Consider the following 18,633-nt stretch of genomic DNA (forward strand, 5'->3'; position numbering starts at 1 on the left):
TATTTTTATTTTCAATATTTTGTTACGAATCCTTTGGAGGCAATCACTGCTTTAAGTCTGGAACCCATGGACATCACCAAACGCTGGGTTTCCTCCTTCTTAATGCTTTGCCAGGCCTTTACAGCCGCAGTCTTCAGGTCTTGCTTGTTTGTGGGTCTTTCCGTCTTAAGTCTGGATTTGAGCAAGTGAAATGCATGCTCAATTGGGTTAAGATCTGGTGATTGACTTGGCCATTGCAGAATGTTCCACTTTTTTGCACTCATGAACTCCTGGGTAACTTTGGCTGTATGCTTGGGGTCATTGTCCATCTGTACTATGAAGCGCCGTCCGATCAACTTTGCGGCATTTGGCTGAATCTGGGCTGAAAGTATATCCCGGTACACTTCAGAATTCATCCGGCTACTCTTGTCTGCTGTTATGTCATCAATAAGCACAAGTGACCCAGTGCCATTGAAAGCCATGCATGCCCATGCCATCACGTTGCCTCCACCATGTTTTACAGAGGATGTGGTGTGCCTTGGATCATGTGCCGTTCCCTTTCTTCTCCAAACTTTTTTCTTCCCATCATTCTGGTACAGGTTGATCTTTGTCTCATCTGTCCATAGAATACTTTTCCAGAACTGAGCTGGTTTCATGAGGTGTTTTTCAGCAAATTTAACTCTGGCCTGTCTATTTTTGGAATTGATGAATGGTTTGCATCTAGATGTGAACCCTTTGTATTTACTTTCATGGAGTCTTCTCTTTACTGTTGACTTAGAGACAGATACACCTACTTCACTGAGAGTGTTCTGGACTTCAGTTGATGTTGTGAACGGGTTCTTCTTCACCAAAGAAAGTATGCGGCGATCATCCACCACTGTTGTCATCCGTGGACGCCCAGGCCTTTTTGAGTTCCCAAGCTCACCAGTCAATTCCTTTTTTCTCAGAATGTACCCGACTGTTGATTTTGCTACTCCAAGAATGTCTGCTATCTCTCTGATGGATTTTTTCTTTTTTTTCAGCCTCAGGATGTTCTGCTTCACCTCAATTGAGAGTTCCTTAGACTGCATGTTGTCTGGTCACAGCAACAGCTTCCAAATGCAAAACCCCACACCTGTAATCAACCCCAGACCTTTTAACTACTTCATTGATTACAGGTTAACGAGGGAGACGCCTTCAGAGTTAATTGCAGCCCTTAGAGTCCCTTGTCCAATTACTTTTGGTCCCTTGAAAAAGAGGAGGCTATGCATTACAGAGCAATGATTCCTAAACCCTTTCTCCGATTTGGATGTGAAAACTCTCATATTGCAGCTGGGAGTGTGCACTTTCAGCCCATATTATATATATAATTGTATTTCTGAACATGTTTTTGTAAACAGCTAAAATAACAAAACTTGTGTCACTGTCCAAATATTTCTGTACCTAACTGTATATATATATATATATATATATATATACAGTTAGGTACAGAAATATTTGGACAGTGACACAAGTTTTGTTATTTTAGCTGTTTATATATAGATATATATATATATAGAGCAACATTGATTCCATGGTGCTGTACATGAGAAGGGGGTTACATACAGAATACATATACAAGTAAAAATAGACAGACTGGTACAGAGGAAAGAGGGCACTGCCCTTGCGGGATTACTTTCTAAAGTACTTTGGGGAGGAGACAGTAGGTGGGGTGTAGATTGGGCGGCAGCGCCGCATGGTGGTGGGGTCATTGAAGGTTATATTAATTTCTGAACAGATGAGTTTTCAGGTTCCGTTTGAAGCTTGCGGGTGTAGCAGATAATCTGACGTGTTGAGGCAGCGAGTTGCAGGAGACAGGGGAAATGATCAGCACAGATGCCCAGAAGCTTTGTGAGTCGGATCAAGGCCCCCATGAAGAAGGTGCTGAGCATAATGTACACCCTCATTTCCCAACAGTAAATCCTCCTGGGGGAGACAATGGGGAACATGATGAGGAGACTCAGATACCTGATTGGAATGACAACTTTACTATTCGCTCAGGGCAGGAAGAGGTTGTGTCGAAGGACTCAGGACGAGGGGAATAAAAACACACAGGGTGATGATAAGGTTGGAGACCCCACTTACTGTCAAACCAAAGTCACCCAGTCGATGAGGTCAGCAGAGGAGGTGGAGGAGGATGCTACTGACGACTAGGTTACCTTGCGTCTTCCTGGACAGAGACAAAGTACTGGAAGCACATCAACAACTTAATTCTCAGCCACAACTCTGACTCTGAGCAGAAGATGTGGTGGCTCTGCAGGTCGCATGGGCTCTAAGCCTTGCCTAGCCTGGGGCTTTTTTGACATCGCAAAGGATCACCCAAGTCAGGTAATGTGTAAGATTTGTCAACAATCTCTAAGTAGAAGGCAAAAACTCACAACTTTGAGTACTTCGTCCATGAAGTGTCACATGGATATGAATTGATAGCGTGAGGTTGTATTGATCAGCTTTATTCACTGTCAATGCAACATGATTATTTGCCGTTCATTGCATGCATTGTTGCAGACTACACACAAGGGGCTGCTGTTTTTTTGCATCTGCATTTGTCTGTTTGGTCACTATAGCAATAGCAAAACGGTCTTCGGCTGTGGACTTGGAGATGCTGTCTATGAACAGAAGGAAAAGCTAAAAGGTGTGTGTTACAGCAAGGAGCCTCCGTGGAAACTCTTCGGTCAATTGTGAGGGGAGTTGTGTGGGAGTTTGTTGAGGAGGACCGTAACGCCTGGGAGCAGCATCCTGTGCCAAAGACTGACATTGTTCCGGTGCTGTCTATACTGTTTACCGTGAGAGGAGCGTAAAGTCTGTATTTATGGCAACTGGACACCACAGTAACCGGGTACGGTAGGCTGGGTCCAGACACAAATGCGTGCACACAACACTTTGTTTTATTAGCAAAACACATATCTGTTCTGGTTAGGCCAACTATATAGTCAATAAGACTTGCTGTCTCTGCACTGACAAATTGTCACTTACAGTTTAAATCATAGAGGGACAGCGACACATGTTTGCATTGACTGTTGCTTCACAAGATTTGCATGACTGTGTTGCTGAGCTGTGTGGTTTGCATTCACACTGTTATCATCTGCCTTATCTGTGAGGCTTCAGCTACCAAGGGTGTTCAGGAGGGGTAATTGGTTTTGTCTATGTTTAGTTACATAAGTTGTAAGCTCTTGTGCGCCACTGGTAAGTCGTGTTAGCACACACACACACACACACACACACACACACACAAACACACAATTACTCCTGCTACTCAGAGAGATTACCAGGTAGTAGGCAACTGAATAGATTGTTCTATTCTTTCAGTTTTATGCATGCTTCTTATGGTTTTTTTTTGAGAAAGTTAAACAATTATTTATGAACCCAACTTCCTAGAGTCCTTTTCCTGTTGCGTGGTTTTGCTGCATACTGGGGAGCCCACCCTGTACACGACTTTAGATGAAGCATAAGTCGCAATGGGAATTTCACTGTGCTACAATACGACCTTGCGGGGCTGTGCAACCACCGCCTGCCCCATCAAGTGCATCTGCGTGCTCTTCATCCTCTGTGAATGTGGGGACAGCAGTCACAAATGCTTTTTCATGCTGACCTTCCACACTTTTACCCGCAACAGGGAGTGTGATTGTCATGTCGTCAGTTGTTTTGGAAGTGGAAACAGCTGGTGGTGTTGAGCTCTCTCAGACATCGAGAGAACCACCTTTGGATGAAGGCAACATTATATCCACACCTGCACCTTCGTCACAGATTGGCTGGACTACCTGCAGTTAATAATTGTGTAGCAGAAATGGAGAGGAGTGTAAAATGCACATGTGGTGTACCTTGCTTGGCAGCAAAGTACCACTAAGGTAGTATCCCAGACAATTGTAGTATGCCACTAAAAGTGTCAGCACTTTTGAAAATTAAAATTGCGTTGGAGAAATGGAGAGGAGTGTAGAATTGACATGTGGTGTACCTTGCTTGGCAGCAAAGGAACACTAAATTAGTATTCCAGACACTTTTAGGATGGCAGCAAAAGTGTCAGCTCTTTGGGCAAATACAATTGCGTTGCAAAAGTGGGCAGGTGGGTACAGTGCCCGGGTTCTGTGGGTACCAGGACAGGAAAGGAACAGTAACTTAGTATTCCATACACTTTTAGGATGGCAGAAAAAGTGTCAGCTCTTTGGGCAAATACAGTTGCGTGACACTAGTGGGCAGGTGGGTACAGTGCCCGGGTTCTGTGGGTCAGTGGACAGGAAAGGAACAGTAAATTAGTATTCCAGACACTTTTAGGATGGCAGCAAAAGTGTCAGCTCTTTGGGCAAATAAAATTGCGTGGCAAAAGTGGGCAGGTGGGTACAGTGCCCGGGTTCTGTGGGTACCAGGACAGGAAAGAAACAGTAACTTAGTATTCCAGACACTTTTAGGATGGCAGAAAAAGTGTCATCTCTTTGGGCAAATAAAATTGCGTGGCAAAAGTGGGCAGGTCGGTACAGTGCCCGGGTTCTGTGGGTACCAAAACAGGAAAGGAAAACTAAGTTGCTATTCCAGACACTTTTAGGATGGCAGAAAAAGTGTCAGCTCTTTGGGCAAATAAAATTGCGTGGCAAAAGTGGGCAGGTGGGTACAGCGCCCGGGTTCTGTGGGTACCTGGACAGGAAAGGAAAACTAAGTTACTATTCCAGACACTTTTAGGATGGCAGAAAAAGTGTCAGCTCATTGGGCAAATAAAATTGCGTGGCAAAAGTGGGCAGGTGGGTACAGTGCGCGGGTTCTGTGGGTACCAGGACAGGAAAGGAAAACTAAGTTACTATTCCAGACACTTTTAGGATGGCAGCAAGAGTGTCAGCTCTTTGGGCAAATATAATTGCGTGGCAAAAAGTGGGCAGGTGGGTACAGTGCGCGGGTTCTGTGGGTACCAGGACAGGAAAGGAAGTCTCACTTTCTATCCCTCGTAATGATGAAATGCAGCAAGGAATTCCCTGAGCTTAGGTACACAGACGCTGTTATCTGAAGCTGTATACAGCGTTTCCACGGACCTGCTTGTCAGCTATGGCTCTGAGCGCCTTGAAATCAGCCCTGAAAAGGGCTGAAAAAACTGCAGTCCCCAATTTGTACAGCGCTGTGTGTATAGCGTACACAGCAGGAGCAGCGGCAGGAGCAGCGTGAGCAGTGACTGTCACCCACACGCAGAAAGCAGATAATGGCAGCATGAGGGAAAATGGCCGTATTTATAAGGCAAGGACATGTGACATTCACAGCCTATGACACATGCCCTTGCTTGTCTGGCAAAAAGTACACTTAGCTGTGTGTGTGTCTGTGATTGGCTGACATCCTGGCCCGCCCCACTGCACGCGCGCTTAGGGAAAAAAAAAAAGAATGGCGATCGGCATTCGATCAGCATCACAGATCTAAACCGCGTCCCCCCCGCACACTATACGCTGAAATTTGATAATAGTGTGAATCACAGTGACTCACACTATTACAGTGAAAAGCCAGCTAGTAAATAGCTAGGCTTTTTGCTGATCGAACCGTTCTTGAACGTAACTCGAGCTATCGAGCTTTTAGGAAAAAGCTCAAGTTCGATCTCGAGCACCCTCCAAAATTACTCGAACATGAAACTGACGAACCTCGAACATCGCTCATCTCTAGTAATAATTCAAAATACAAAACCATAGCCCATTCTGTTAATGCCATTTAAAAAAAAAGAAAGAAAACATCAAAATTGTTCCAAAAATTATCAAAAAGTTGGATAGAAAAGAAATATGGTATCGCTGAAAATATCATCTAATCCTGCAAAAAGATGCGGCCTGTCAAATTATTTTTTTTCTATGTGCTGCCCATTTACCCAGCCAAGTTTGACACCCTGACTTAAATGAAAATAATCTATGTAAATTTGGTAATAATCATACTGATCTGGAGAATTATTTTTTTTGAGTCATTTTTATTATATACTGTAATGAAAACCATAAAAACAAAACATAAAATATAATGCCGGAATAACATTGTTTTTACCATTTCATCTCACTAACACTTTTTTTTCCTTTAAATAAAAAAGTTATGGTTCTTGTAAGAAGATGTAAAAATGAAAATTAGCTGCGGAGGTAAGGGGTTAATGAAATACAGTTGAAACTACAAATTGACATATACTATCTAAAAAGGCACATATGTGTTTTTCTCACTATCTGACATGCGATCAGAATAAACGTTTCCCATTTTAGGTCAATGCAGATTACCAATTTATATTTGCCAAATGCCAGAATAAAAATAAGGGAGAGAGAGGGAGAGAGAGAATGCTTTAAGGCATTTTTATTACTTTCTGCAAAGTTAAAAGTTTACATACATTTCATTAGTATTTGATACCATTGCCCTTACACTGTATGACTTGGGTCAAACGTTTTGGATCTCCTTCCACAAGTTTCTTACAATAGTTGGTAGGAATTTGGGCCCATTCCTCCTGGCAGAACTGGTGTAACTGAGCTACGTTTGTAGGTTGCCTTCCTCGTACCTGCCTTGTCAGCTTTGCCCATAAATTTTCAATAGGATTGATATCTGGGTTTTGTGATTGCCACTGCAAAACATTGACTTTGTTATCCTTAGGCCACTTTGTAACCAGTTCGGCAGTATGTTTCAGGTCATTGTCCATTTGGAAGACCTATTTCCGCCCAAGCGTTAAGTTCCTGGCTGATGTCTTGAGATGTTACTTCAGTATTGCCACCTAATCTTATTTCCTCATGATGCCATCTATTTTGTGAAGTGCACCATTCCCTGGTGCACCAAAACAACCCCACAACATGATGCTGCCACTCCCGTGTTTCACAGTTCACAGTTGGGATGGTGTTCTTAGGCTTCAAAGCTTCTCTCTTTTTCCTCCAAACGTAACGATGGTCATTATGGCTGAAAAGTTTAATTTTAGTTTTGTCACAACACAGGACATGTCTCCAAAAATTAAGGTCTTTGTTTCTGTGTGTATTTGCATATATTAATCTGTTTTTTTTATGCTTCTTTTGGAGTAATGGCTTCTTCCTGGCAGAGTGGCCTTTTAGCCCACATTGATACAGTACCCGTTTCACTGTGGTTAATGACACAATCTCACATGCTTCCGCCAGAATCTTCACAAGGTATTTTGCTTTTGTTCTTGGGTTGATATGCACATGACTGACCAAAGTGCATGTCCACCTCTGGTACACAGAACCTGTCTCCTTCCTGAGCGGTATGATTGCTGGACATTCCCATCTTGTTTGTACTTGCGTATAATTGTTTGTACAGATGAACAAGTCACCTTCATGTATCTGGAAATTGCACCCAAGAATGCAAGTCCACAATTCTCCTTGAGTTCTTGGCTGATTTCTTTTGACTTTCCAATGATGCTACACAAAGAAGCAGTGTGTTTCTGGTGTGCATTAAAATACAGCCATAGCTATGTATCTAATTAACTAATCAGAAGCTTCCAAAGATATGACATCATCATATGGGTTGTCCCATAAAGACATAGTACTCTTAAGGCCCCGTTACACGCAACGAATCGCTAACGAGATATCGCTGGGGTCACGTAATTCATGACCCACATCCGGCCTCATTAGCAACGTTGTTGCGTGTGACACTTACGAGCGACCGCTAACGATCCCAAATACTCACAAAATTGTTGATTGTTGACACGTCGTTCATTTTTAAAATATCGTTGCTCGATTGGGACGCAGGTTGTTCGTCGCTCCTGAGGCAGCACACATCGCTAAGTGTGACACCCCGGGAACGATGAACAACAGCGTTCCTGTGTCCTCCGGCAACGAGGTGGGAGTGACGTTCATGCCGCTGCTCTCCACCCCTCCGCTTCTATTGGTGGCCTGCTGTGTGACGTCGCTGTGATGACGCATGAACCACCCCCTTGTTCGGCAGCCACAGCGACGTTGTTAGGAAGGTAAGTTGGTGTGACGCGTACCGGCGATCTTGTTTGCTACGGTCAGCGATTTGCCCGTGACGCACAAATAACAAGGGCGGGTGCTATCGCTAGCGACATCACTAGCGATGTCGCTGCATGTAAAGCAGCCTTAAGCGTATGTAAACTTTTCACTTTCCAGAAAGTAATAAAAAATGCCTGAAAACATTATCTCTAGCGCTCTCTCATTTTTCTGGCAAATTTGGCAAATATAAATAATTTTGGTTCCTAGTTGACCTAAAACAGGAGAGGTTTATTCTGATTTCATGTCAGATAGTGAGAAAAACATGCAGATGTCTTTTTAGATAATGTACTGTATGTAAACTTCTGGTTCAACTGTAGGTCCAATAACCATTATCCTGTAGAGACCATACAAGAGAGACAGGGTTCTATATTTCGAGGCCCACTCTGTATTTTATTGTCCTTTGACTATGTACTATATACTACTACAATACTCACTCTTTTGCTTGGATTGAGTCTATGGGTGCTACATAGTTACTAGGGATGTATCCTGTCTCTCCAGAACGCAGTGATCGTGCTTCCCACCAGTCTCCCTCACTGTAAAGATAAAAACAAGAAACAGTAAGGAAAGCAAATAGCTATATTTTATTAATATTGGTTACTTAAATATATTGTATAGAACAAGCTCAAAGCAGAAGTTCATGATGTTAAAATGATTAATTAAGCAATAATACAGAAAATTGGCAAAAATGTGAAATCAAAGAAACTATAGGTTCTATGATAATCTAAGAATGGAGCTGGAAAGCGTTCCCAGAGAAACCAATTTGATAAAATCAACTTGGTCTTTACATATGTTAACTTGTTACCTAACAAATACCTTGATTGATAATATCTGTGCAACAGAAAGGTGAAATTAAAAAAAAGAAAAAAGTTGTATTCTCATCTACAGTCACGATTGCATTATGTCTAGTGATGGGCGGACCCGAACTGTAAAAGTCCGGATCCGTGCGGATTCAAAAGAACCTGAGCACCGGCCCTGGGCCCGGAGTTCTCAGGGAACTCTGGGTAACGACCTCGGTCCAGCAACTCAGGTAATTTAAAAAAAAAAGGAAAAACAAAGAAAAAAAAGGGGGAAGGAAAGCAAGTGCGTTATACTTACCGAGTCTCTCACGCAGCTGTACACTGCTTGTGGGTCCACTAATACTATGTCCGGCACTGCTCATTATCCTACATACATATACACTGCTTTCCCCGCCAAATGGCAGCGACTGGTTGCAGTCTCTGATTGGTTGCAGTCAGACACGACTCCACCCTGTGTGACAGCGTGTCTAACAGCTTTCAATCAGAGGCGCTGTGTGTGTGTACCTGTGGTGTAAAAATAAATTAATTAAAAAATTGTTGTAGGGTTCCCCCATATTATGGTACCCAGCACAGATTAAACATACGGCTACAGACTGCAGCCCCCAGCCGTGTGCTTATCTTGGCTGTGTATCAAAATAAGATAAGAGGGACCTTTTGCAGCTTTTTAAAATTATTCAAATAATTAAAAAAAACGGCATGTGGTTCCCCCCCAGTTTGATACCCAACTATGATAAAGCCGACAGTTGGAGGCTTGTATTCTCAGGATGTGGAAACTCATGCTTATTGGACCCCCCAGCCTAAAAATAGCAGCCTGCAGTCACTCAGGATTGTTGCATCCATTAGATGCGACAACCCCGGAACTTTACCTGGCTCATCCCGATTGTCTTGGTGCGGTGGCAATCGGCGTAATAAGGGGTTAATAGCAGCTCACAGCTGCCACTAAGCCCTAGTAATAATGGGAAGCTTCTATGAGACCACCCCCATTACTAATCTGTAAGTGCAAAGAAATAAACACCAACAACGAAAAAATCCTTTATTTGAAATAAAATACAAAAAACCCACTGTCTTTCACCCCTTTATTAACCACCAAAACACCCAGGTCCAACGTAATCCACATGGGGTCCCACAACGATTCCAGCTCTGCTACATTTGAAGTGACTGTGCATGCACAGGCATAGAAAATGACCGCCCACTGTGAGCTTTAGGGGGAGACAGACCCGCAGCAATGAGTGGTGATATCACTCAGGTTACTTGAGGTCACAGCGGGAGGTTCCCATTTTTCTCCACCTGTGACCGCAAATAATCTGAGTGGTGTCACCGCTGATTGCTGAGGCTAAGTCATTTTCTACCTGAAGGTCAAAGCGGGTGGTCACGTTCTGTGCCCGCGTGTTGTTACTTTAGATCTAGTAGAGCTGGAATTGTTGTGAGACCTCGTGTGGATTACGTCAGACCTGGGTGTTTTGGGGATTATTATAGGGGCGAAATAGGGTGGGTTTTTTCTATTTTATTTCAAATAAAGGATTTTTTGGTGTTTGTGTTTATTTCTTTTAACTTACAGGTTAATATTGGGGGTGATCTCGTAGATGCCTCCCATTACTTATTAGGGCTTAGTGGCAGCTGTGAGCTGTTATTAACCCCTTATTTCCCTGATTACTACTACACCAGGGCAATCAGTATGAGCCGGGTAAAATTCCGGGATTGTCACATCTAATGGATGTGACAATCCTGGGTGACTGAAGGCTGTATTTTTAGGCTGAGGTAAGAAGTTGAAGGAAGGATCCGGCACAAAAAAACTCCTTATAGTAAAAACATCGTAGCCTTTATTTTAAATGTTAAAAACCAACATGTAGTGGAGACCCAAGATTGTATTTATAACGGGGGAGCTTTACGCGTTTCGGACTTGAATAAAAACAAAAAAGTCCTTAGTCATAAGTGCCCCGTTTGCAACACAAGACTACTAAAATAGACTAACCCATCAGTCGGACACTGGGGAGGGGCGGAAGCAACATAATTGCATGGGAAAAACAGGTGAAGAAAAGAAGCTCACATTAAATCGAATCACATTATTATATATAAGTATACACATATGTATATATATATATATATATATATATATATATGCATGCATACACATGCACGCATGCACACGTACATGCACACACATGCACGTATGCACACGTACATGCACACGTACATGCACGCATGCACACACATGCACACACATGCACGCATGCACACGTACATGCACACAAGTGACTCATTAGATTTTATAAGATGCAAGGCCATCCACATGGATGTAAATAATGTGAATATGAACAATAACAGAAATAAAAATAAGTCCAGATTATATTATGCTACTAGCACATGATTATAAGAATAAATAGATCAATATGAATAGATGACTGTTCACAGAGAATGGAATAAATTGCTCACGGAAAAAAGAAAAAAAAAAACAACAACCTTTTTTATATCTTTCAAAAATAGGTAAATGTGCATACATATTCAGGGATATTCCTAAAAAGTGTACCGTTTGGGCCATCAGGGTATCTCTAGAATTGGGTTTTGGTATCCATTATACCTCAGAGAAAGAAAAAAAAAACAAAAAAAAACAAAAACCTTTTTTATGTTATTCAAAAATAGGTAAAAGTGTATATTGTTAGGGCCAGGTGGATGGGCAGACCCGGGAGGTGGATCCACTGGGCCGAACTCCCCGATGAGGGAAAGGAGTCCGGTAGCCGGAGCACTATAGATAGCAGAACAGTCCGCGCACAAGAGCACAATGGAGAAGTCCCTGGAACCACGGGGTCACTGATGGTGGTCCGGGTGACGGAGCTCAGGTTCGGAAGCCGGGATGATGTCAGGCGGGATCCGGAACCGTTGGAGCGAGATGACGGGTCACCGCAGGGAACAGAGATGGTACGGACTGTCAGGATGGCAGATAGGCAGCGTTCGGGGTTCGGGATACGGCAGGACCGGATGGCAATGCAGGATCGGCTCTAGAAGAGAGAGAGGTAAGTATCTCACAGGAACACAAGGAGACCTGACTCCTAGCTTGGGAAACACGAAGATCAGGCCCCACCCCCTTGGACATTGAACCCCTTTATACCCCGTACCTGTGTGCTTCATTTCCTGTCAGTGGACACTGGCCCTTTAAGAAAGGGTCAGTGACCGCGCGCGCGCCCTAATGCGCATGCGCGCGGCCCGGGTGCCAGAAGCCAGGGCAGGAAGCTGAGAGGAGGAAGCAGCAGAGCCGGGCTGGGGCTGGGAAGCCGACGGGCGCCGGGAGCGGGGACCAGGAGGCCAGGGAAGCGCGGGCGATGGAGGCTGGAGAGCGGGGAGCGTGGCAGGTGAGCCGGGAAGCGGAGCAGAGGACCCGGGGAGCGTGACAGTACCCCCCCCCCACGCCCCCCTCCCCGCAACCGGGACAGGAAGGCACGGATCAGAGGAGTACCCACATTCTCTCTGGGCTCCCAGGACCTATCCTCAGGACCATACCCTGCCCAGTCCACCAGAAAGAACTGTCGACCCCGTACGGTCTTCATGGCCACGATATCCCTTACCGCATAGATGTCGTCATCAGCAATAGGAGGAGGAGCCGGACTGGCAGCAGCGGAGAAGGGACCAAGGACAACCGGCTTGAGCAGAGAGACGTGGAAGGAGTTGGGTATCCTCATCGTGGCCGGGAGCTGCAGTTTGTAGGAGACCTCATTGATCTTGCCGAGGACTTTAAACGGCCCGATGTAGCGAGGACCCAGCTTGTAAGATGGTAACTTCAATCGGACGTACTTGGAAGCAAGCCAGACGAGATCTCCGGGGGAGAAACACGGAGGATCCAGACGTCTCTTGTCTGCGTGTCTCTTCATCCGCAGGGATGCACGTGCAAGGGACGCCTTAACTGAGTCCCAAATGGTTGTAAAGTCACGGACTACCGCATCAGCAGCAGGGATATCCGAGGAAGAGGATACAGGCAATGGGACCGAAGGCTGAAGTCCGTAGACGACATGGAAGGGAGAACTGGAGGAGGACTCACTGACGTGGTGATTATGGGAGAATTCAGCCCAAGGAAGAAGCGTGGACCAATCGTCATGATGGGCGTTGACGTAGTGACGTAAGAAAGAGGTCAAAATCTGATTGACCCGTTCCACTTGGCCGTTCGACTGAGGATGGTAGGCTGAAGAAAAGTCCAGAGTTACTCCCAGATGTTTACAGAGAGCCCTCCAGAAGCGGGAGGTAAACTGAGTTCCTCTGTCGGACACAATGTGTGATGGAAAGCCATGCAAGCGGAAGATGTGATGTATATAGGCGTCCGCGAGTTCCTGGGCAGAGGGCAGTCCAGCCATAGGGACGAAATGGGCCATTTTAGAGAACCGATCCACCACGACCCATATGACTGTGTGTCCGGAGGACAATGGCAAGTCCGTAATAAAGTCCATCGCAATGTGTTGCCAGGGAACTGAGGGTATAGGCAGAGGCAGAAGACGGCCATATGGCAGGTGTTTGGGCGTCTTGTTCCTGGCACAAGAGGAGCAGGCAGAGACAAAAGAGGCGACGTCCGTGCGAAGGGATGGCCACCAATAATGACGTACAATCGCACTCCAAGTTCTTTTCTGGCCAGCATGACCGGCTGTTTTCGAGGCATGGCCCCAGTGTAACACTTTTTGCCTGTCAGTCTCAGAGACATAGGTCTTCCCGGGCGGTATCTGGGCCAGGGTGACAGGAGCCACCGGAATAATCTTACTTGGACAAATGATGGTTTGGGATGTCTCCTCTTCCTGCTCCATGGGCATGAAAGACCTAGACAAGGCATCAGCGCGTACGTTCTTGTTCGCGGGTCGGAAATGGAGCTGGAAATCGAACCGGGCAAAGAATAAGGACCACCTGGCTTGCCGTGGGTTCAGTCGCTGAGCAGACCGCAGGTATTCCAGGTTCTTGTGGTCCGTGTAAATTATAACGGGGTACACTGCTCCTTCCAGAAGATAACGCCATTCCTCCAGAGCCAGTTTGACTGCCAATAGCTCTCGGTCACCGATGGTGTAATTGCGTTCAGGCGCTGAGAAGCTCTTGGAGAAGAAACCACAAGTCACCATCTTCCCGGAGGAGGACTTCTGCATGAGCACTGCTCCAGCTCCCGAGGAGGAGGCATCCACCTCCAAGGTGAACTGGCGGTTTAACTCCGGACGGTGGAGTACAGGAGAGGAGGCAAAGGCCTGCTTTAGGGAGCCAAACGCGGCGTCGGCCGCAGGTGACCAGTCCTTTGGATTAGCCCCCTTCTTGGTCAAGGCGGAGAGAGGAGCAGTCAGAGCAGAGAAGTGAGGGATGAACTGGCGGTAATAGTTGGCGAATCCCAGAAAGCGTTGGATTGCCTTCAGTCCAGAAGGAGGAGGCCAGTTGAGAATGGAAGAGACCTTCTTTGGATCCATCTGCAGTCCGGTATCGGTGATGAGGTAACCCAGGAAGGAGAGAGAAGACTGTTCGAAGACACACTTCTCGTACTTGGCGTACAGACGATTCTCTCTCAGTCTTTGTAGAACCAGTTGCACGTTCTCTCGGTGGGTCTGGAGGTCCGGAGAGAAGACAAGGATGTCATCCAGATATACCACCACACAGACGTAGAGTAGGTCCCGGAACACATCGTTCACTAATTCTTGGAAGACTGCTGGTGCGTTACACAGGCCGAAGGGCATCACGCAGTATTCATAGTGCCCATCGCGAGTGTTAAACGCGGTCTTCCATTCGTCCCCCGAGCGGATACGGACCAGGTTGTAGGCACCCCGAAGATCCAACTTGGTGAACACACAAGCTCCTCTGAGCCGATCAAACAATTCGGGGATGAGCGGCAGGGGGTACTTGTTTTTTACGGTGATTTGGTTCAATCCCCGGTAGTCTATGCATGGGCGTAAGTCGCCCTCTTTCTTCTTTACGAAGAAGAAACCTGCTCCAGCAGGAGAGGAGGATCTCCGAATGAATCCCCTTGCCAGGCTCTCTGTGATGTAAGAAGACATGGCCCTTGTTTCGGCTGGAGACAGTGGATATATCCGTCCTCGAGGTGGTGTAGTTCCCGGGAGCAGGTCAATGGCACAATCGTAAGGACGATGTGGCGGAAGTACCTCTGACTCCTTCTTATCAAAGACGTCCGCGAAGGACCAATAGGCTGAGGGTAGTCCCGGTAGGGACTCTGGAACCGGAGGTCGCCGGATGGGTTGTATGGTCTTCAGACAGTTCTCATGGCAAGAAGAGCCCCATCGAGTGATTTCACCAGTGCCCCAGCTGACTGAAGGTTCGTGTGTCCGTAACCAAGGAAGGCCCAGCAGGATTTGATGTGACATGTGTGGGAGGACGTAGAGAGCGATGTTCTCGGTGTGCAGAGCACCGATACGCAGTTCAACCGGCCTGGTGATCCAGGAGATGGTGTCAGAGAGGGGTCTCCCATCCACAGAGGCAATCACGAGGGGTTTGTCGAGTGGAGTAACAGGCACCTGGTACTTGTCCACCGTGGCCTGCTGGATGAAATTGCCTGCTGCCCCAGAATCGAGGTACGCCTCAGCCGTGAACCGCGTCTCTCCCGTTGTCACTTGCACAGTCCATGTAACCGGGTCTGAGAGAGTCCCAGCACCTAGGGTGGCCTCTCCTACCGACCCTAGGCTTTGGAGTTTCCCGGCCTCTCTGGACAGGAGCGTAGCAGGTGTGTGCCCTCTCCGCAGTAGAAGCAGAGACCCTTGGCGAGCCGCTCTGCTCGACGTTGTTCAGACTGTCGCACACGGTCGATCTGCATGGGCTCATGGACGGAGACACCAGATGCCGTTGACTGGAGTAAGGCGGACTTCTGCGGAGGAGAGGAATGCCGTACCGGGCGTCTCTCACGGGACACCTCTTTGGACCGCTCCTGAAAGCGAATGTCCACTCGAGTTGCTAGGGTAATCAGGGCGTCCAGGGTGGACGGTACGTCACGACCAGCCAGCTCATCTTTGATTCGACCCGAGAGTCCTTCCCAGAAGGCGGCGGTTAGGGCATCGTTATTCCACCCGAGTTCCGAAGCCAAGGTGCGGAAACGGATGGCGTATTGACCCACCATCAGAGTTCCCTGACGTAACCGGAGAAGAGATGAAGCAGACGCGGAGGCGCGTCCGGGCTCGTGAAAGGTGCCGCGAAAAGCCTGCAGGAACTCCTGGAGGTTCTTGGTCATAGGGTCCTCCTTCTCCCACAAGGGGTTCATCCACGCCAGTGCCTCGCCCTCTAGGTGAGACATTATGAAGGCGACCTTGGCTTGGTCGGAGGCAAACAAATGCGGCAGCTGCGTGAAATGGAGGGAGCATTGGTTTATAAACCCCCTGCAGGTCTTGGGATCTCCGGCGTACCGGGGTGGTGAGGCCAAACGAAGTCTGGAAGCATCCGAGGAGGCTGCCACGGGAGCGGGAGCCGTGGATTGACTAGTGGAGGCCGGAGGTGCTGAAGATGTGACCGATGCTTGTAGCGTGTTCAAGCGGGCGTCCACGGAAGTCATAAAGTTCAGCATGCGGGTCTGGACTTCACGCTGGCGTTGGAGTTCCTCATGCAAGGCCGCTAGTGCTTCGGCGGGATCCATGGCCTGATCTTACTGTTAGGGCCAGGTGGATGGGCAGACCCGGGAGGTGGATCCACTGGGCCGAACTCCCCGATGAGGGAAAGGAGTCCGGTAGCCAGAGCACTATAGATAGCAGAACAGTCCGCGCACAAGAGCACAATGGAGAAGTCCCTGGAACCACGGGGTCACTGATGGTGGTCCGGGTGACGGAGCTCAGGTTCGGAAGCCGGGATGATGTCAGGCGGGATCCGGAACCGTTGGAGCGAGATGACGGGTCACCGCAGGGAACAGAGATGGTACGGACTGTCAGGATGGCAGATAGGCAGCGTTCGGGGTTCGGGATACGGCAGGACCGGATGGCAATGCAGGATCGGCTCTAGAAGAGAGAGAGGTAAGTATCTCACAGGAACACAAGGAGACCTGACTCCTAGCTTGGGAAACACGAAGATCAGGCCCCGCCCCCTTGGACATTGAACCCCTTTATACCCCGTACCTGTGTGCTTCATTTCCTGTCAGTGGACACTGGCCCTTTAAGAAAGGGTCAGTGACCGCGCGCGCGCCCTAATGCGCATGCGCGCGGCCCGGGTGCCAGAAGCCAGGGCAGGAAGCTGAGAGGAGGAAGCAGCAGAGCCGGGCTGGGGCTGGGAAGCCGACAGGCGCCGGGAGCGGGGACCAGGAGGCCAGGGAAGCGCGGGCGATGGAGGCTGGAGAGCGGGGAGCGTGGCAGGTGAGCCAGGAAGCGGAGCAGAGGACCCGGGGAGCGTGACATATATATATTCAGGAATAATCCTAAACCTAAAAGATGTACCGTAGATCTGATCGGTCGTTTGGGCCATCAGGGTATCTAGAATTGGGTGTTGATATCCATTTTGCCTCAAAAAAAACAAAACAACCTTTTTTATATTTTTTTCAAAAATAGGTAAATGTGTATATATATATATATATATATATATATATATATATATATATATTCAGGGATATTCCTAAAAAATGTACCGTAGATCTGATCGGTAGTTTAGGCCATCAGGGTATCTAGAATTGAGTTTTAATATCCATTTTGCCTCAGCAAGAAGGAGAGCCTGGAACCAGTTCCCACCTCGGGGGGGTCGAGGTATGTATTCAATACCAGTAACTATCAATGACGAAAAATCTGTTGAATGATTTTCAATAAAATGCCTAGTTAACCCAGAAAGGGAACGTTTTTTGACTAGTGTGGCATAGCTTAATGAGGCAGGGTCAGACGCTGTTAGGGGTACCCGGATATGTTCTGAGATTCTAACTCTAAGGGCTCTCGAGGTACAGCCGACGTAATCCTTGTGGCAAATCGTACATGTGGCCACATAAATAAGATGTGTGGTGGCACAATTAATAAATGAACTGATAGTAAAATTCTCATCTTGATTTCTCACAATGGATTTGGTATTGTACATAAACCTACAAAGACCACATCGGCTGGATCCACACTTGTAAGAGCCAGAAACGCTGAGCCAGGATTTTTTGTTGTTTTTCTCCGAGGTGTACATGCTGGGTGCAACAAGGTTCCCTATCGTGCAGGCTTTCCGAGCAACTATATTCACACCTGGCTGAAGGATAGAGTCAAGTGTCATGTCTTGCCTCAAAAGAGCAATGAAACGTTGAATGATTAGTTTTATTTTAAAAAAGTCTATACTGAAAGGGGTGGAAAAAGTGACCCGCTTAGTAGAGTTGAAGGATTTGGGATGATCTTCCAGTAAACTACTACGGCTTCTATTCGCAGAAATGGAAGAAGCCCTGTTCAATATTTGGTCTGAGTAGCCCCTCTTTCTGAGCCTGCTCCTGATAAAACTGGCTTCTCTGTGGTATGAGACTTCAGACGAGCATAGCCTCTTAGCCCGTATATAAAGTCCATTATATGGTACGCAAGGTATATTGATGACCAGCTCTTAATATGCGAGATGGGTGATTTTGTTTCCCCCCAGGAGGCCGTAAGGGCTATTGATACTTACTTTAATGACAACAACTTGAATTTAAGATTCACAGTGAATCATCATGAAGAAACTGCGCCCTTTTTGGACATCAGCTTGTCTGGCGATCCCCTAACTGGATCCATCAATTCTATCTTGTATAGGAAACCCATAAGTGGTAACACTTCCCTACATGCTGAGAGTTGCTACATGCCCCACACTTTACAGAACCTACCTGTGGGGGAGTTTCTACGGGCTAAGAGGCTATGCTCGTCTGAAGTCTCATACCACAGAGAAGCCAGTTTTATCAGGAGCAGGCTCAGAAAGAGGGGCTACTCAGACCAAATATTGAACAGGGCTTCTTCCATTACTGCGAATAGAAGCCGTAGTAGTTTACT

The 18,633-nt window shown here is 46.9% G+C and overlaps 1 protein-coding gene across 1 annotated transcript in view; it reads right to left on the reverse strand.

Moving 5' to 3' along the window:
- FGR (FGR proto-oncogene, Src family tyrosine kinase) overlaps positions 1-18,633 on the reverse strand; it is an 895,442-nt gene that overhangs the window by 214,034 nt on the left and 662,775 nt on the right. The window contains exon 6 of the mRNA XM_075333908.1: positions 8,369-8,467. Coding sequence (XP_075190023.1) covers positions 8,369-8,467 — 99 coding nt within the window. The remainder of the gene's footprint in view (positions 1-8,368; positions 8,468-18,633) is intronic.

This window comes from Anomaloglossus baeobatrachus, chromosome 2 (assembly GCF_048569485.1).
Source record: "Anomaloglossus baeobatrachus isolate aAnoBae1 chromosome 2, aAnoBae1.hap1, whole genome shotgun sequence".
In the NCBI taxonomy this organism is placed as follows: domain Eukaryota; kingdom Metazoa; phylum Chordata; class Amphibia; order Anura; family Aromobatidae; genus Anomaloglossus; species Anomaloglossus baeobatrachus.